The 19014-nt window shown below is 53.3% G+C and overlaps 2 protein-coding genes across 3 annotated transcripts; one reads left to right on the top strand and one right to left on the bottom strand.

The window, feature by feature from the left end:
- Nucleotides 1-5764: 5764 nt before the first annotated feature.
- Nucleotides 5765-13747, bottom strand: Ung (uracil DNA glycosylase). Its single transcript, XM_055606103.1, has 6 exons — nt 13390-13747; nt 12632-12727; nt 9214-9311; nt 8767-8855; nt 7911-8089; nt 5765-6709 (listed from the first exon to the last, which is right to left on the bottom strand). The coding sequence occupies exons 1-6, from the start codon at nt 13696-13698 to the stop codon at nt 6569-6571; spliced, it is 912 nt and encodes a 303-aa protein (XP_055462078.1). The 5' UTR covers nt 13699-13747; the 3' UTR covers nt 5765-6568.
- A 1769-nt stretch (nt 13748-15516) lies between these two features.
- On the top strand, nt 15517-18852 carry Alkbh2 (alkB homolog 2, alpha-ketoglutarate dependent dioxygenase). 2 transcript variants are annotated; one of them, XM_055606519.1, is made up of 4 exons: nt 15517-15682; nt 15995-16273; nt 17206-17404; nt 18532-18852. In XM_055606519.1, exons 2-4 carry the CDS (start codon nt 16060-16062, stop codon nt 18836-18838), a joined length of 720 nt encoding a protein of 239 aa, XP_055462494.1. In that variant the 5' UTR covers nt 15517-15682; nt 15995-16059; the 3' UTR covers nt 18839-18852. The 2 variants fall into 2 exon arrangements, with proteins under 2 accessions (XP_055462494.1, XP_055462493.1); XM_055606518.1 differs by having other exon boundaries at nt 15517-15731.
- The last annotated feature ends 162 nt before the right edge of the window (nt 18853-19014 follow it).

Here is a 19014-nt window from a genome sequence, read left to right as displayed (position 1 = left end):
AGCTTCTAGACGGCTGCTGCGGGACCTGCTACCCTGCCTGCGCTGCTTCACTTGTGGGCTTATTTTCCAGTAAGGAAAAAAGTCAACGAACATTAGGTTTCCTGGTGGGTTTTTTAATTATTTTATTCACTTTGTATCCCTTTTCTGGTGTTTTGTCTCCAGTGGATTTGAGAGTAAGAAGTGAATGTCACGCTGTTACTCATGTCCTCTTTAAGCTTCGGTGTCACTGGCCACACACCTGGCCATACTACAGCAGGCACACTTGGGAATGGAGAATGAAGTCAGGGCTAGACAGACAAGCAGTGGCCTAGCATTACCTTTATGTGATCCCCTGAAAGAGGTACCCTGGAAAGCTCAACTCCTAGAAAGCCCAAGTGACTAAAGCCATCTCAGATGCCTTCATCAAACACCTTCCTTCCCAGGTTGAGGGTGCAGCTAGCAACAGAGCTCCAGCTTAGCATTGGTTCCTCCCCAGCCCTGCTCCCGTCCTCCCCAGTGACCGTGTAGTCAAGGTCCAGGCAGGTGTTGAGTGCCAAGATTGAACTCTGTCATCAGGATAATGCGAGTTCACTCCTTGCTCAGTTATTCATGACCTTGAGGTTGCATGTTCTCACCTGCCATTTCACCAAGACAAGATGGGAGCAGAAGGCTCCAGCAGTGGTTTTCTGGTAACCCCCTCTTCTGATGTGTTTTATAGGGACCAGAACCTCACTGCATCCCAAGCTGACTGGGACTCAGGCAGCCCGGGCTGTCCTGGAACCTGTGGAAGCTCTCTTCTGTCGGCCTCTGAGGTGCTGGATGACAGATGTGAACCGGCACACTTGGCTGATTCTCCCAGTGGTGCTCACTGCCTCCTGCCAGGCATGGTGGCACACACTTGTGATCCCATCAGTAGTCCGAGGCAGGAGGGCCCAAGTTTCAGGCAAACCCGGTCTACATGTTGAGTTCCAGGCCAGCCAGAGCTACTGCATGAGACCTTGTCTCAAAACAAACAAAAACAAAACAACCAAAAGTAATTCACTTCCTCATACACAGATAGAGCTGCACAGCTCTCTCAACAGTTAGTATGTAGACAGCTCTACAGAGTACACTATAAACACTCATGAGGGTGACACAGGGCTCTGCAAGAATAAGGACTGAGCTCCGATTGATTCTCAGCACCCATGTAACAGCTGGGTGTGATGGCCACGTCTATGATCCCAGCGCTGGGCAGGGATGGGGACTGAGGGAGTGGACTGCATGGATACAGTGGATTTCCAGAGCTCAATTGGCTGGCCAGTATAGCCAACCAATGAGCTTTAGGTTCAATACCAGACCGTGACTCAAAAAATAAAATAAGGTGGAGGGCTAGAGATAGCCCAGTGGATAAAACGTGTCTGCCATGCAAACATGGTGACAAGGTCTGACTGAAACTGGGTGGCTGTGGGTCTTCCTCTAATTCCGAAGTTCAGAAAGCAGTGGTAGCTGGCCGGAGAGCTGGCTGGGGTAGTGTGTGTGTGTGTGTGTGTGTGTGTGTGTGTGTGTGTGTGTGTGTTTGTGTATGAGAGGTTGCAGCTAGCAGGAGAGCTTGCTCATGTAGCTACAGCTGAGCTCTGTACTCAGCGGCGGTGAATATGGTGGAGCTATCCAGGAGGGCTCCTGATGTCAACCTGGAGCCTCCACACACATGTAAACATGCATGCATATGTACCACATACACAGCAAGGGAAGGGAAAAGCATTAGACACACCTAACAACCCCTGGCCCATACATGCACACACACATATGATATATACCGAAGTGTCTCAAAAGATGTATTTTCCAGAATACACATGGAATAGCTAAAGCTACTAATGGCTGCTTGACACCAAACACAAGGGTATTCACAGAAACCTATCTTGGATTCAGAGGCAAGTGGCACAGGGAGGTGTGGCATGTGTGGGAAAGCGGTGCTGAGGTGAGCTGTACAGACACCGGAAGTTCTGAGGCCCGAATTGACAGACTCCACAGAAGCTTCAATTCTTCCTCAGCTTGAGCAGGAAGAGGGCCGCCTCAAGCTGCCTTGGCCAACTAGTCCTGTTGCCCCATCCACCATCAGGTCAGAAAAGCTGAAAAGCCACATCACATACATACCTGTAAGTTTTTCTCTCTCCACTGACGCCCAAGACTTTGTCCCAAGGAGAACTGGAGAGAGCAAGAAGTTGAGAGAAGGAAGAATTCAGCAATAGAACCCTGCTGGGCACAGGTCAAAACCCGGGAGTGAACTTTCATGTTAATTACTTTACATCTTGAGGTTCCTAGGATGACTTTTTCGTAACGGACTTCCTCACCCGGGGTGGGAAGTGACAGGAACCATCTCCTTCAGGCAAGTCTTCAGAGGCTTCCTACACTACTACACAGGACCTTCCAGATCTGCACACAAGACGGGGTTCCACTGCCTGGCTGTGCAGACCATCCACCTGGCTGTGCAGTTCTTCCCGCCTGGCCAAGAAACCTTTCTTTCCTCAGCTTGACCAGAATTAGGGGCCCTTTTCCTGGCGTTTCACTCCCTCCCCACCAGCACAGCTTTCGAGCTGTCCCAGGCAGGCAGTGTCTGCATTTATCACACGCTCGGGATGGGGGTGGGGACGAAGGCAGCTGGGACTCATGACAATCAGGTTAAATTCACATCATGGTCCACACAACTTCCATTAGCCACAAGAACTCTCTTCCTCGATGTTCTTGGCCACTTCTCTGGACACCGCAGTCCCGAAAGGGGACAAGTGCAAACCTAAAATGCTTCTGTCTACCTGGCCCACTCCGTTCTGTTCACATCTGTACAGCTGAAGAACTACACACCTGCAATGTGGAGCCCCCCCCCCCAAAAAAAAACCTATCACCACATACCTCATGGACGTCTGTTGCTGTATATAGTGATTAACGTATGTCTTTTCAGGGGGTGAAGAGGACCAAACATCCTTTGAGATGCTCAGTCAGGCCTGGTGGCCCACAACTGTAATTCTTGAACTTGGAGGCAGGAGGCTTACCATGAGTTCAAGGCCAGTGGAGGCTATAAAGCCAACCCTCACCAGCCACCTTCCAGAATGCTGGTGTTCTATATATATAAAGCATTACTTTGTCACAGCCATTCACCGTTATTGACTTCTTTTACGTTTGAAGGCCTGGCCAGCAAACTCCACATCTTCCAGTTTCCGCCTAAGGGGTGCTGGAATCCACCTGCCTGTTTCCAGAGTGCTGGGATTAAACACATGCACCACTGTACCCTGCTTCAACTCGGTTGTTTGTTGAGAATGGGTCTATGTAGCCCAGGCCATCCTAGAATTTGGTATGTAGACCAGGCTGGTCTTGGACTCAAGAGATCTAACTGCCTTTGCCTCCCATGTGACAGGATTAAAGGCTTGAGCCACCATGCTCTGATAAATTTAAAACATCAATTCTATTGGGACAAAGTAGTAGCGTACACATGCCTAGGTGCACGTAGAGATCCGAGGGTACTTGTGTCCACAGAGACAGGTGTCCCAGTCCAGTTGTCCCCTGGAGCTACAGTGACTTGCAGCTGTTAGCCACATGATATGGATGCTGGGAACTCAGGTCCTCTGCAACAGCTGGCCATGGTGGGTGGCTCACGCTATAATCCCAGCACTCTGGAAGGCAGAGGCAGGCAGATCACTGTTAAGTTCGAGGCCAGCCTGGTCTACAAAGTGAATCCAGGACAGCCAAGGCTACACAGAGAAACCCTGTCTCAAAAACAAAAACCTGCCAGGTCCTCTCCAGCCAACTCTATTAGTCTGTGTGCACCTGTCCTGGCAACACATCAGCTCTGCTTCCACTATATGGGCTCATGGACCAATTCAGGCCCTTAAGCTTTGCAGCATCGCTCACTGAGCAAGGCATTCATTCACCAATCGTCCAATTGCTTAAGAATTTTTAATGGTGCTTTCATATTTAATTATGTCTAGGTGTGCACGTCTCTAAGTGAGTATGTGTACTTGAGCATAAGTGGTCTCTGATTGGGAGCTCAAGTGTTAGAGGGTTAAAAGCCACCTGAGTGCTGGGAAACCAAACTCAGGCTCCCTGGAAGATCAGCAAGTACTTGAAAACCAGAGCCATCTCCCCAGCCTACTTGTATGGCTGTGTGCTGGTTATTAAATATTTTATAATCTGTGTATGAGCGTTCTGTCTGCATGTATACTGGCATGACAGAAGAGGGCAGCAGATCCCATTATAGATGGTTGTGAGCCACCATGTAGTTGCTCAAAATTGAACTCAAGACTTCTGGAAGAGCAGCCAGTACTGAGCCATCTCTCTAGCCTCATTGCTAGTTTTTTATGTCAACTTGACACAATCAAGGGTCATCTGAAAGAACTTCAATTGAGAACATTCTTTTAAAAGATCAGCTTAAGCCTGTGGTATATTTTCTTAATGACTGATGTAGGAGGCCCAGCCCACTGTGTGGTGCCACATCTGGGCTGGTAGTCCTGGATGCTAAGAAAGCAGGCTGTGGGGGTAGGAGGGGGATGGCACACACCTTAATCCTAGCACTTAGGAGGCAGAGGCAGGAAGAGTTCAAGGTAAGCCTAGTCTACAAAGTGAGTCCAGGACAGCCTGGGCTACACAGAGAAACTGTCTTGAAAAACCAAAAAAGCAGGTGGAACAAGTGATAAGCATCATTTCCCTCATTACATCAGTTCTGCCTCCAGGTTCCTGTCCTGATCTCCGGGAAGCATCAGATGAAACCTCTTCTTCTCCAAGTTGCTTTTGGTACTTCATCACAGCACAGAAATCACAAGGCTGGGCATTTTGCCTGCATGTATATCTGAGCACCTCATATGTAGCTGGCACCCAGAGAGGTCAGGAACAGGTTTTGGATCCCCTGGAACTGGTGTTTAGATGGGGAGGAGATGCCACGTGGGTCCTCATGTAAGGGCAGCCAGTGCTTTCAATCACCTAGCCACCTCTCCAGCCCTCTGGTGTGTTTTTGGTTCTCTGTGTGACAGCCCTGGAACTTGTAGACTAGAATGGTCTCAAACTCAGAGATCCACCTGTCTCTGGGACTGAAGGTATGTGCCACTCTGCCCAGCTTAGGCCTTCAGTTCTTAACTTAATGTTCCCTCGTTACTGTTTTCAGGGTGCCTCTCTGTACCCTACGCAGGGAGGCCTGTCACTCTAGCTGGCAGAGATGTGGCCCCGTACTGCCTGAGTAAGGGAGTTTGTTGCAGGGCTTCAGAAAGGACCCCTGGAGGGACCAACAGGTAAACTAAAGCACCTTCCTCCTCACAGAGCCTACTTGTTGACCCCAAACAGACTCTTAAAGCCACCTTTTGTACCAAGGGAGGCCAGGAAGGCGCTGTTTCTAAATAAAACTAAGCTGCATACAGCTGCTCTCCACAACTCAGGGGCCTGTAAGCATGCACCCACTGGCACTGAGCTACACCCTGCATTTTGCTTCCTTCCCCAAACACCAGGGGATGCCAGCTATTAGCAAGCCAATGGGTCAGTCATATCTAAACCTTATATTCCCAAGGATGGGCAAGCCTAGATCCTTAAAGATGCAACTTTTCCCTCAGGAAACTTCCTTTGGAGTCCCAGCAGATCCCTACCCTAGCCAATCTGCCCTTTGCAGCCGTGTACCACGCTGCTCTAGATTGGCAGTGTGAAACCATGGAGAGCTACAAGTAGGGCACAAGGACAAAGAGCTGCCCTTCCTGCAATCAGTGGTTGCCATGGTGACAACACAAGCATAGGGCACCTGCAAATAAATGCTGAGGAATAGTCGGCACACAGCCAAACTTCAACGACCTTTTATTATTCTGCTCAGGTAGGGCCAAGTCCCTCACCAGCTGGACCCACCAGATCTAGATAGACAAAACTCAGTAAACAGTCTCTCAAGAGGGGACTGAAAAACAGATGTACCTGCCTACCTCTTAAAAGACACAACATTCTCCAGTGTTGCAGAAAAACATGATCTGTGTGAAGTCCATAAAAACCAGCAACCTGGGGTCAGGTCACCCACAACCACATAGACCAACACTTGGCTGTCTGATGTGAGAGGACACGACACCACAGGCACTAGAAGAAAACTACCCAGCCTCATTTAAAAACAAATCAAACCTTTCCCTCTGCTTTACTCAACTTCACTAGCTGCTTAAGGCAAAGACCAGGACAAAGAGAAGGACGAGGACAGCTATCCTCCCGAGCCCATGAAGACACGCGCTCACCCCCTTTGTAGTCAGGAAGCAGATTAATTTGAAGCCAGATTTAAGACCCGGCTCCTTGCAAGACAGAGGGCCATCTGAAGAACACATTCCGCCAACTCTATAATCTCTAACTCTAAACTAAACAGCAACAGGCAGCAAACTGCTGATCACAAAGGTGCAAATCCCCCTCCAGCCCCAGTGCAGCCCACGGAGGAGCAGGTCCGTGTCTACTGTCTCTGACAAGCCGGCGTATTTTAGCAGCCACCTTGCCTGGCCCATGACAGTTTTAGAGATTGCTCCGTTTTCTTCACTCACACGGAGAACTTCAGAATAAGCATTTTCAGTGACTTCAACTGGCCAATGCCTCTGCAGTAGCACAAAAACCCGCAGGCTCACAGCTCCTTCCAGTTGATGGGCTTCTTGCCAGATTTCTGGAGCAGCTCATTGGCTTTAGAAAAGTGTCTACACCCAAAGAACCCTCTGTACACCGACAATGGGGAGGGGTGAGCCGTCTGCAGGACATGGTGATGCTTCTGAAAAAGAACAAGAGTACAATGTGGCAGCTGGCACCTTCTACTGAAACCACGGCCACCCCAGCTCAAGACAGTTGTGCATGCCCTGCCAGGCCCACCTTCTAAAAGTGTATTCACGGTCGCCTGCTGGGCTGAGGCTTGGGCAGCACCTGCAATGTTAGGTGGCCACAGCCTATTATCTAGTCACCCCTGCTCGGAGTGCATTTAGGGCACATTTGCTGAGCGTGCCATGTGCCAGGCAGCTCAGAGTTGCCTCACATGGGTGTGGAGACTGAAACAGTGGTCCACGGTATGTTAGTGCCGAGCCATCTTCCCAGTTGAGATCTATCCCTACTGGAACATAGCCATGAGTCCCCACCCTCAAAAGCCGTTCTCAGATTTGACATACACCAGGTTCAGACTCACTGCACAGACACCCGGGGCCCAGAAGCCCTTACTTGGCAAGCCTCCTGGACTCCCCTCTCCTTCCCACACCCTCCCCCACCTCTGCCCTACCATCTATGCCCACCCGCAGGCATCACTACAGGGAGCTGGCGCCCAGCCCAGGAGTGAGGGCGGGCAACAGTGAAGCAGCGTTGGGACATCTTTAGGGACACGGGTGACTGGATCCACGGGTAAGGCAGGATTTATGGGGAAGAAGGGTAAAGAAGGTTCAGAGGACGCTGGCTCAGGTTCTCGTCTCTGACTCGGTGGACCAAGTACCCAGTCTTGAAGCAGAGACAGGGAGGAAAAAATGAACAGCACTCTGGTCCTGACAGGGCTGTGGGTGTTTTGTCTCTTACAGCAGTGCTCTGGCCTAAGGACTCACTGCACATGGCACTTCTGGGTAATCCTATCTGATTCAGTGGAATCCCTGTTTTCTATATGGCCCCAAGTTTCTCAGAAGCAGGACACTTGCCTCATTCATCAAGCATTGCAAAACAGGTAAAGGAGGGGTGTCAGAGACTATGGTGCCCTCATTATTTCCAACTGCAGTGAGGCACACGGGGCACCCCACTATGCCTGAACTTGCTCAGCTGTCAGTGGAAACCCGACGCTAATCATGATGGACTTCACACACACATGGTCTCATTGATTAGCCCAGGCTTGTCCAAATTCATGGCACCCCTCTCATCTCACCCTCCTAGGCAATGGAGTCCTGTAGACTTCTGCTGTGTGCAGAAGCAGGGATGCCAGGGCAAAGCAGGTGGAAGACACATACCCTATCGATGGCACTGCCCTTCTTCTGGGCATAGGAGCCCCAGAGGAGGAAGACAAGGCCATTCAGGTTCTGATTTAGCCAGGACACAACAGCATCAGTGAATTGCTCCCAACCCCTCTCCTTATGGGAATTGGCCTGGTGGGCTCGGACAGTGAGGACAGCATTGAGGAGGAGGACACCTGTGGACACAGCGGGGAGGAAGGTTAGGAGGAAGCCCAAACAAACTCTCACGGGCTACACAATCACAATAGACCCACAGCAGAACTGAAATCAGGCCATAAAAGTGTTACAATATGGCCGGCAGTGACCTCTGAGCTGGATTCAGGACGTTCTATTCATGATTGCCCCTTTGGCATCTTCCAGTTTGGGGCAGTAAAACAAAACAAAACAGTGTTCAAAAATACATATCCTACCTAAGTGATATTAAAGAACCAGAAAAGAAAATGGGCCCCAAATAGTTGATGGCAACAAACCAAACTATCAGAAGCTGAGAACAAACTGCCAGGAGCAAGCATACTGAAACAAGAGTTTCTGAGAATAACAGGCGTACAAGCCTCCAGGGCCTCACCAGAGCCCCTGCTATAGTATGGCCAGCCTTAAAAACACAGCAATGGGAGCAGAGATGACTTGGCAGTTACGAGCATATAAACTCTCAGAGAGGACCTGAGTTTAACACCCAGGACCCATGTTGGACAACTTACAACTGCCTCTAACTCCAGCTCCAGGAAATTATTTCTGCCTTCACCAACACTAGCACTCACGCACACCACACACACGCGCACACACACAATAAATTAAAAGCACACCAACAGGTTATCGGCGATGTTCCCAAATAAGGCCAGTTAGATGTGGTTACCTTGTCTGGCCCACCCTGACAAATCCCCATGGCCAGGATGAACGAAACCATCGATGTCTGTAGACAGCTCTTTAAAAATGTTTTCCAAGCTGAAAGCAAGGAGAGAAAAGCATAACCGATCAGAATCTCCAGCTGTTCCTAAGCCCAACTTTCCAAAAAGCCAGCCTGGGAGGGACACGGCAACTGCAGCATTGGAGGAGAGACAAACCCCCACACCCCATCAGGTCCCCACACAGACCTGCCAGCGGTCTGCACTCAGACTGAACTCACTTGGAACTTGGAAGCCTACTGACAAGTAGAGCGGTCTCAACCACCTCTATTCCTAAGTGCATCCAGGCCCCCCAAGCCGTGCCAACCCCCAGTGACCCAGTCCATAGCAACAGTGCCACCTGTGATCCGGGAGTAGCTAACTGCCCCTGGACTGTTGCCAGCCACACCGGGCGGTACCTGGGCGGAGGTGGAACTGGTCTTTGGACACTGAAGCACAGCCCGTGAGCTTGATTAGGTCCGTGGTAGGGATCCTGCCCCAAAATGACAACCTTTACCTGTAAGATTAGACAATACTGTATTCAGTTCAAAGGAACACACGGTGGACACAACAGAGCCAGTCACCACCCCACTGAGGAACCCAAATGGAGCGGCCCAGTGTCACAGTGACGGCCCAACCTTCACTCAGTGGCCCACTTAAGACTAGTGGTTCAAGCAGAGGTCAAGTCTGGTGTTTCTCTTCTTCACTGCTCACAGAACAAAACTTGTATCAAGTGGAACCACTGGGAGAGACCATCCTAGGCCACCACAAGTTAGCCATGTTCAGGGGTGGGAGAGGTGGCTGTTGCAAGCTAATTGTTTCTTCTTACCTATGTAATAGAGTCCCTGTCGCCCACAGCCCCACCACCTTTATAAGTGAGAATGTTGAATGGCTAGACACTCTGCCATTTTTGTGTGCCTGTCAGTTCTAAGTGTGGTGGCCCTTCTAGGCAGTCAGCTTGTCTCTCATTATGTGAAAACACTGCCGGGCCAAGGAAGAGCCCCACCTAAGCCTTGGCAGACCTGCATCAAGATCGGTCCCAACCACTGCTGCCCTCCAGCTCTGAAGAACACTAAGAGAATGAGGGCGGTGACAGGCATGGGAGTAGCTGGCAAGCCATGAGGACATGCCACCTTTCTCAGGTGTTGAAAGTTGACCTCTGTACACAGACCCTGTCTTGTCTTCTCTCCCGCTTCCTTGTTCTTTCTGCAATTTCATGTATGGCTAGCACCCCTTGTCCCCTTCGAATTCAGCCTCGGGCTTTTCCTGCCCTGTTCTAGGACTCCGGAGGCAGGCCCTGCACAACTGGACAGAGCACCAGGTTTCCCCGAGCCCGTCTGACCCAACACAAGTCCCGGCCAGGCACTCAGAAGACCCAGGTGTCTGAGAACTCAAGGATGAGGAGCCTGCTGCAAGGTTTGCTTGGGCTCAGGCGTGGCTGCAGCATGATGGCTTGTACATGACCTCACCTACTTCACAGCTCCTGGAATAAAATGTTTACTAACTCAATTCTCCGGGGCCACCTATGGTGACAGAGGAAAAAATAAACAAACCCTCAAATCCCCGCAGGCAAGCAGACACCACCTGTCCAACAGGCTCCACTGGCCCTGCCCGACGAGTAGGTAGACAGGGGTGGTCCTGCACAGCAGTGAAAGGCAGGGGCAAGGCTGCACGCTCAGTTCACACTAAAGTAACCTGTGGGTAACTGACACACAGGAGCTGGAAAAGCCAGGCGATAGGTGAAGAGCCTGCAAGTGGCAACCAGGCCTCTGGACCAACTGAAACACAAGCTTACTTTCCAGAAGTAGAGAACACTGACGGGCAGACCCTGGGGAGGATGGGAGGAGCCAGCAGGTGGCAGGAGCAACTCCTAATGCTCTAGAGCACACTAGAGCAGCCAGCTGACAATTACAGATTTCAAAATAGTTAAGAGGGAGGACGGCAACACTCCCACTACAAAGGGCTGGAGAGAGAGCGCGACAGCTAAGAGCTCCCGCTGCTCTTGCAGAAGACCTGGTTTCCCAGCACCCACCAGCCCTCTTCTGGCCTCCAGAGGTATGCATACACTGCATACATGCAGGCAAAATGCATGGAAAATTTACTAAGTATGAGAACAACAAAAACAAACAAGGACAAATGTCTGGGGTAACGGATGTGCCAAATGGACTGCAAAGTCACCCTGCAAAGCATGGACAGCCAGTGTGTGTGGATTAACAGAAAATATGGGGTGAGATGGTTCCATGGGCACAGCTGCTCGATTCCGAGCCCAGTGACCTGAGCTCATTCCCAAAACCCAACGGTAGAGGGAAGAGCGGACCCCTGTAAGCTGTCTTGATACTGGAATGCGCTGTGGTGCACACCCCAAAATGTAAAAAAAAGTAGTTAAAAAAGAGAAAGGAAGAGTGATCCTCCAGTTGGGCTAGGGTGACTATAATAATTTACTCTGTTCACCAGAGCACTTGGGAACAAGGCAGCTTATAGGGAACGACTCCATCTGAGATGCGCCAGGGCTATAACTCAAGCTACTGATGAGGCGTCGGCGGCGAAGCACGGTAACCCCGAGTTTGACCCCCCAGCACTGCAAACACCAAAACAGAAAAACCAAACCAAACCAGGTGTTTCCCTCACCCCAGACAGGGTTTCTCTATGTAACAGCCCCTGGCTGTCTCGGAGCTCACTCTGTAGCCCAGGTTAGCCCTGAACTCCAAGAGAGCCATCTGCCTCTGCCTCCCCAGTGCTGGGATTTAAAGGCATGTGCCACCACAGCCCAGCTACACTGGAAATTTAAGGTCAGCCTGAACAACAGTATGTTCAAAGCCAGCCAGGGTGACTCCACATGAAAAGGACACAACACAGCTCAGTGGCAGAGCATCTGCACAGCCAACAACAACAAAGGCAGGGGCAGACAGATCACCACTGAGTGTGTGGCCCTCGATGCCCGAGGCAATGCGGACTCCCAGTAAATCCACACACCCAAGAGCTTAAGCAAGTGTGGCTTCAGGGACCACAGGGTGCATGACACTTGGGTGAAGGTTTTTGGAAACTGATTATTCAACTTGTAAGTGATCTCCTCACTTACTTATTCTTTGCCAGTTCTGAGAGTCTGGATGAGGAAGACAGAAGTCCTAACACAAAAGGGCTACCAAGAGCTCCAGTCATCCAGCCTGGCTCAAGGAAGGTTGGCTAAGAATGAGCCATTCAGATTCACACAAGCTAGGAGGCAACCAGAATCAAGTGCTCTGGGCCAGCCTCCCTCCCTCCCTCCCTAAGATGTAACAGCCGTTGAAGTAGTTTAGGCTCCCCCCCTCCCCAGTGCTGACAGTTTGCTGAGACCACAGGGCTTCTCTTTGCCTTCCCCCATAATGCATTACAGGAACAGAAAGACCCTCCCCCTTCCAGTCCCACCACCTACTCAATAGCCTAAAATAACCTTGCAATACATAACAAAGGAACAACTTAAAAGGTGAGCTGGGTGTGATGGTGCAGGCCTACAATCCCAGCACCAGGGAGGCAGATCTCTCTGAGTTAGAGGCCAGCCTGGTCTACAGTGAGTCCCAGGACACCAAGAGCGGTGGTCATACAGACAAACCCTGTCTTGGAAAAACAAAACAAAAAAAGTGTGTGTGTGCGCAAGCAAATATGTATGTGCATTTCCTTATTTCGAAAACATTTTTAGTTAAAAGGGCAGACCGCTGGTGACACACACCGTGTGCACGAGAGTGCGCTACAGCTTTCCACCCTGAACACAACCAAACCTCACAACCTCGACATTCCCCATCAAACTGCCCTCGCCATAACACTAGGAGTGCTCCCTAACCAGACCCCAGCTTCACTTACATCTCGGATGTCACACATCTGGGTCCATGTGAACACCTGCTCGGGGGGTGGGTAAACCTTGTGATGTTTTCTTTCTTCAGCAACAAACCCCATTAGCTGGTTTAAAAGATAAAGGAGACTTACAAGCGGAATGGTTTTAAAACCTTTTCATAAGACCTATTTGAAGCCTCATCTTATCTTTGAATGATTAAACACAAACTTTTTTTTTTTTTTTTAACATCTGAAACCAGCACCTGCTCCCCTCTGAAGCCACTTCGTCCCTTTACTCTGGGCTGGACCAAAGTTAGTTGCCCAGCTATTTTCATTTCCCAGTGACTCCGCCCCCCTTCCTTAAAAAAAAAAAAAGGGGGGGGGGCAGTCTCTTGTTGCCCAGAGCCTCAGTCTTCCCTGATTATAAAAAAGCCAAAGGTCATTTCATTCCGTCTGGTTGATGGTTGGCCACTCCCAGGGTTTCCCGGCGCGAAAACCAAGAAGCCTGGAGGGCCGCTGGCGCCAAGCCCGCCAACCAGAGTGCAATCCCCGGGACCACGTGACAGGATTCCTGCGAGCTCCAGGCGCCCTCCTCCCAACAACAAACGGAGCCACGGTGGCACCGTGGGCTCCCAATCCTCACTCCCACCCGAACACCGCGCGGCACGGTTAGCTTCTGCACGGTGGAAACCCAGGAGGCTGGAAGAGCAGCAGCCGCGAGCGCGTGACGCGGCCCGCGCTGCCCCCCAGACCTGCCAGGGCCCTGTGCGCGGCGCGCGCCCACCCACCTTGACGAAGTACGGCTTCCCGAACTCGCCGCCGAGCTGCTGCTTCCAGCTCTCGCCGAAGCCGGCGGGCACGTTGCGGGCGGCGAGTCTGAGCAGCGCCGCGGCCTTGTTCCTCTGGATGCGGACGAGCTGCTCGGCGCTGAGCGGCGAGGAGGGCGGCGTGGCCCGCTCGTCCTGCCCCAGCCGGGCCTTCTTGGCGGGGCTGGCCTGCCAGGAGTCGGGGTCGGGAGTCAGGCTCCGCGGCCTGGCCCCGCGCGCCGCGCGCAGGCTCCGCACCAGGCCCGCAGGCCGCGGCCCGAAGACGCCCATGGCCGAGCCGAGGAGCGGGGCTGAGCCGCGCTGCGCCCGCCTACCCGCCCAAGGCCCTCCACGCGGCCTTTTCGCGGCAAAACTGCTCCCGCCCCCCGCCGCCTGTGATTGGGCCGCGCGGAGGGCGGGGCAAGCGCGCTGCACGCCGATTGGCTGTCCGGCGGCCGAGCCCCGTGCCCATTGGCGGGTGCCTCGGCATGGCGGCCGGCCGCCGACACGCGCGGCTGTTTTGAACCCCTAAGGTGGCCTGGCCGGACAGGGTGCGCGCGCTCCTGCCCGGTCCCCGCCGTCCCCCCAACCTCCCCCCGGTCCCGCGCTGCCCCGTGCGCCTCACCGCCGCATCCCCGCCGTCCTCGGCCGCCACGTCGCCCCCCGGGGCCGGCTCGGGGCTGCGCGTGCTCCGCTTCCCGGCGGGGGTCGGGGAGAAGAAGGAGTAGAGGGTCTTCTGGCCGATCATGCCTGCACCGGGGACGGAGCTCCGGGACACTTGCAGCCGTGCTCACCGTTGGCGCACAGCCACCGCGCGGGATCCCACTGGGGGCGGGGAGGCTGGCCGGGTCGGGGGGCGACGTTGCCCAGCGCGCATGTGTGGGAGGGGCTGCGGCACCGCCCCTGGCAAGGTGGGGCTTGCGGGGTTAGCAGGGCCTGCTGCCTGCCCAGCCTTGTTCAGATAACACCTCCCTTTTGGGGATTGAACAAACTTTTCCTCCTCCCCAGATACGCCTCTCTTTCGGGAATTGAACTCGGGGCCTCTGTGCATGCTGGGCACCCACTTGACCAGCGAGCTCTACACCCCCTTGTGCTTTACCCTCCCACATTCACACCTTCCTGGGAGCGGTGGCGCACGCCTGTGATCCCAGCACTCTGGGAGGCAGAGACTGGCGGATCGCTGGCCTGGACTCACTCTGTAGACCAGGCTGGCCTCGAACTCACAGCGATCCGCCTGCCTCTGCCTCCCTGAGGGCTGGGATCACAGGCGTGCGCCACCGCGCCCGGCTCACCCTTTACTCTTTGTCCTCATACCTGCAAAGCTCCAGTCCGGGTTTAAGGCCCTTCCCTGTAAGGTCTTCTGCGCCCGCCGCCCCACCCCAGCCTGCTCATAACTCCCACACTGTAAAAACGATCCTATTTCTTACATTGTCCTTTTTCCATCTCCAGAATACAGTGTGGGTGAGGCAGGACCTGTGTCTTGCGGGTGTGCGCCAGTGTCCAGGACAGGAAGTGCTCTTCGCTGAGCCCCGTCTACTCCAATCGGCGGCAGTTCACAGACACACACTTTCCCTCTGGCCGAGAGACCCGCAGCCATCCTCCAAGGCACTTTCTCAAGTGAAGTAAACGCGTCATTCACAGAGAAGTTTGAGCACGAATGTTTATAGTGATTTGGCAGTGTCACCTCGAGCAAGAAACGACTGTCACGCGGTCTTTCCATGCCAGCAATGAAAGGGGGAAATTGGTGCAAATGTCGTATTCGTTCATATATAATACATACATAATGTTTGTACTTGATGCTGGAGATCAAAAACACGGTTTTATCTAAAAGCACTATGCTTGCAAAAAGAAGTCAAACGCAAAAGACTATACAGTATATAATTCATTACATTTGTTGGGAATTCTGGAAAGAGCAACCGGGGACAGCGGACAAAGCAGGGAGGGGCATTAAGTCGGTACCTGAGGGAGGATTTTGTGGGTTGATGTGATTGCTCCCCATACTGATTGTGGTGGTCAAACAAAGCTCCCCCCTACCCCCAACAGTATCCCAGCTAGGACACAAGGACACTAACCTGCGTCAAAGTTGTAGAACCGTCAGGTGATGGCAGCGTCCTGCGGTGCGCAGAGTGGCCCGCAGGTGGCGCTGCTGCCCGGACGTCCTGCGCAGACGGGAGGGGCGGGGTGTGGGCGCCTGGAGCTGCGAATGTGAGTGTCCTGCGGGGCCCTCCCGCGGGACACCGCTCCTGACTCTCCCGTGGAGCACAGCTGCTCTCGTGTCAGTCCCTCCCCGCGGGGCGCAGGACAGGGGCACCTTGCTTTTCTGGGTAACTCTGGGCGAACCCCGTGCTTCTGCGCGTGCGTCTTCCCATGTGTTTTGCAGCCAGAACGAAAGCGCCGGGTGTTTAACATTCCAGGGCGGGCCTGGGGCTGCGCGCCTGCGAGCCCAGCAGCTGGGTGCCCGAGGCTTGAGGATTGGGAGCTCATGCTACGAAAACATAAACGAAAGAGTGGGGTTTGCAAGCTCGCCACCTGGTTGATGCCCGCAGGCAGTGCCTAGTGCTTTTAATGCCCTCTGCTTCCTTTGCAGGACGCGCCTGCGCAAGAGTGTGGAGGACGGAGCCCAGGCTCTCCGCGGCTGTGCCGGGTGACCGAATGGACAGGTTCCTGGTGAAGGCGGGCCCGGGCGACCCCCGGGAAGGAGGGGAGGAGCCCGCCCCGACCGGAGGAACCTCGCGCCGCTTGCCGAGCCCCAGCTGGCAGCACCTTCGCGCGGAAGGTCTGAACTGTGATTACACCGTCCTGTTTGGCAGAGCCGAGGCAGACGAGATTTTCCGAGAGCTGGAGCAAGAAGTGGAGTATTTTACCGGTAGGTGGAGGGCTTAGGTGCGTTAGGCTTGTGTGAGGAAAGAAGGCTCCTGTGTTGGGAGAGGCGTGAACCTAGGCTGTCAGGTACAACCTGGGCAACTCCGGGCTTGGGACAGGAACTATCTACGAGATGTAGCACCAAGTTACCTGGCTACTGATTGGAATTACCTGGGAGGTTAAAAAAGGGACCAAAAGGAAAAAAACAATTCAGACCATTCTGGGTTGTGATACTGATTCAGAATAGCTGGAGGTTGCAGCTTGGGCCTCAGTATTTTACCAGTCCTACGGGCCAGTGGTACAGTGCACAAGACCCCAGGTTAGACCCCCAGCATTGGCAAAAACAAACGAACACACTCTTTTTTGCAGCCAAGCTGTGCCTGGTCTAGTAGGAGGGACCACAGAGAGCCAGGTAGTTACTCCCTGAAGGCTGGGAAGTTGACCTGCAGGCCTGCTGCCGCTCAGAACTCTGGCCGCCCCAGACCCTGGCAGTCCAGTGTCTGAGGAACTGCAGGTGGTGGTGATGCTGTTGCCTGGAGACCACTTGTGGGGGTGGGGGGGAGAAGCTGTGATGTGGAACTTGCAGAGACAGCTAGACCGCCGGCCAGTGAGCCCACAGCAGCGGGGTCTGAGGCATAGGTAGCACCACCTCTCCGCAGACGCCTTACCAACAGAGCCACCTCTCCTCGCCTTTTGTTTCGAGTGATGAGACTACAGGTTCGAGCCACCATGCAGCAGTCATGCACCGTTTCTGAATCCTGGGGACAAGCCACAATGACTTAGAGTGAGAGGCCCCAGCGGGCATTATACATGAGGAGCAGAGGAAATGCTGCTTCTAGACCCCTCACTTCTGAATGCCCAGCAAATGAGTGTATGGGACTCAGCTGTCTGCAGCCCCTGAGGGTCCGGGATGGAACTGCCGTTTCTTCTACACAGGTGCACTGGCCAAGGTCCAGGTGTTCGGAAAGTGGCACAGTGTTCCCAGGAAGCAGGCAGCCTATGGAGATGCTGGGCTGACGTACACGTTTTCTGGTCTTACACTGACCCCGAAGCCCTGGATTCCAGTTCTGGAGCGCATTCGAGATCGAGTCTGCAGGGCAACAGGACAGACCTTCAACTTTGTGTTCATTAACAGGTAACACTTCCTCCAGGGGGAAGAATTTGGGACTCCACATGCTGTGTTCATCTGTGACAACCCTTCTATAGTGGCCGAGGCTACAGAGGTGGGCATTCTGCTCATGCAGAGAACCCAAATTCAGTTCCCAGCCCAGCTCCAGTGGATCCAACACCTCTGCCTACATGAGTACCTCTACTCACATGTGTGAACCCCCTAGCAGGAGTACCTGAACTCAAGGCATGAACACACGTGATTATGAATCTCACAGATCAAATGTAGGAGAAAGTGAGTGGATTGGGTAGGGTTATGGGAGAATTAAACAGGCTGACTGGATTGAGTGAAGACAGGGAGAGTTTGGGGCAGGGACTCAGAATGGGTACACTCCTGCTGTTTGGGGTCAGGAAGTACTTTGCTGTATGGGCTGACCTGTGTACTAGGATGCTCAGTACATCCCTAGCCCCCACCCTGCTTCCACCATATCAGCCAACGGGGAGAGGAGCACGGAGGGCAGGGCCTGCACAGGCTGAGCCAGTGTACGTGGGGAGGAGTACGACAGCTTTTCCATTCACGAGCCTGGTGACTGAAGGTATGGCTGCTTGATGTGTGTGGTCGGCGGGCATTACAAAAAGTAGCTTCCCAGTGTCCTAGTCAGTACTCTGTTGCTGTGAGGGGGACACCGGGACCACAGCGACTTTTACAGAAGGGAGCGTTTAACTGAGGCTTGCTTACTGTTCTAGACAGTCAGTCCATGATCATCGAGGCATGGGAACAGCAGCTGAGAGCTTTACATCCTGATCTGCAGGCAGCCGACACACACACACACACACACACACACACACTGGGCCTGGTATGGGTGGTTGAAATCTCAAAGCCCAATCACAATGATGTATTTTCCAACAAGGCCACACTTCCTGATTGGTCCCAAACAGTTCCACTGGCTGGGGACCCAGCGTGTGCACCTATGAGCCTATGGGGCATTTCTCACTACCACACCTGGCAAAGCCACTTGAGGCTGGGCTCATGGCCTCCCAGGCTAGGCACGGACAAAACGGCACACTGCTCTGGGCTGCAAGAGGATGAGGCACCTGCAGCCTTAGCAGCTGAGGGAGCAGTTCCTTCCGGGTTATGGTTGTTCCCCACTACAGGTACAAAGATGGCTGCGACCACATTGGGGAGCACAGAGATGATGAGAAAGAACTGGCCCCGGGGAGTCCCATCGCGTCTGTCTCCTTTGGAGCTTGCAGAGACTTCCTCTTCCGGCACAGAGACTCTCGAGGGAAGAGACCCCGGCGGACAGTGGAAGTGGTCAGGCTGCAGCTGGCCCACGGAAGTCTGCTGATGATGAACTACCCCACCAACACCTACTGGTACCATAGTCTCCCCATCCGCAAGAAGGTCCTGGCTTCTCGGGTCAACCTGACTTTTCGCAAAGTTTTACCTACTAAGAAATAAAACGTTTATCTTTGTGTGTGCGTGTACGCGCCCACCTCGTAGTACAGATGGCCAGGGAGGCCAGAAGAGGGTATGAGATCACCTAGTTACAGGCAGTTTCAGGTCCCAGCTGCTGGGAACCAAATCCAGTCCTCTGCAAGAGCAGTAAGCGCTGACTGCCGAGGCAGCTGTCCAGC

This window comes from Psammomys obesus, unplaced genomic scaffold (genome assembly GCF_907164565.1).
Source record: "Psammomys obesus unplaced genomic scaffold, mPsaObe1.curated_primary_1811, whole genome shotgun sequence".
Classification (NCBI taxonomy): Eukaryota; Metazoa; Chordata; class Mammalia; order Rodentia; family Muridae; genus Psammomys; species Psammomys obesus.
Note: the sequence above shows the minus strand (reverse complement) of the source record. Positions and strands in the feature narration are given on the sequence as shown.

Bases quoted from the DNA above. Each gene is read 5' to 3' on its own strand.
- Ung (XM_055606103.1), bottom strand. From the start codon at position 13,698: ATGGGCGTCTTCGGGCCGCGGCCTGCGGGCCTGGTGCGGAGCCTGCGC. The intron at 8,090-8,766 runs GTAACCACATCT...CTGTGTCCACAG, and splicing joins GTCAGGGTGGGCCAGACAAG to GTGTCCTCCTCCTCAATGCT. The intron at 6,710-7,910 runs GTATGTGTCTTC...GTTCTTTTTCAG, and splicing joins AGGGCAGTGCCATCGATAGG to AAGCATCACCATGTCCTGCA.
- Alkbh2 (XM_055606519.1), top strand. From the start codon at position 16,060: ATGGACAGGTTCCTGGTGAAGGCGGGCCCGGGCGACCCCCGGGAAGGA. The intron at 16,274-17,205 runs GTAGGTGGAGGG...TCTTCTACACAG, and splicing joins AGAAGTGGAGTATTTTACCG to GTGCACTGGCCAAGGTCCAG. The intron at 17,405-18,531 runs GTAACACTTCCT...TCCCCACTACAG, and splicing joins AACTTTGTGTTCATTAACAG to GTACAAAGATGGCTGCGACC.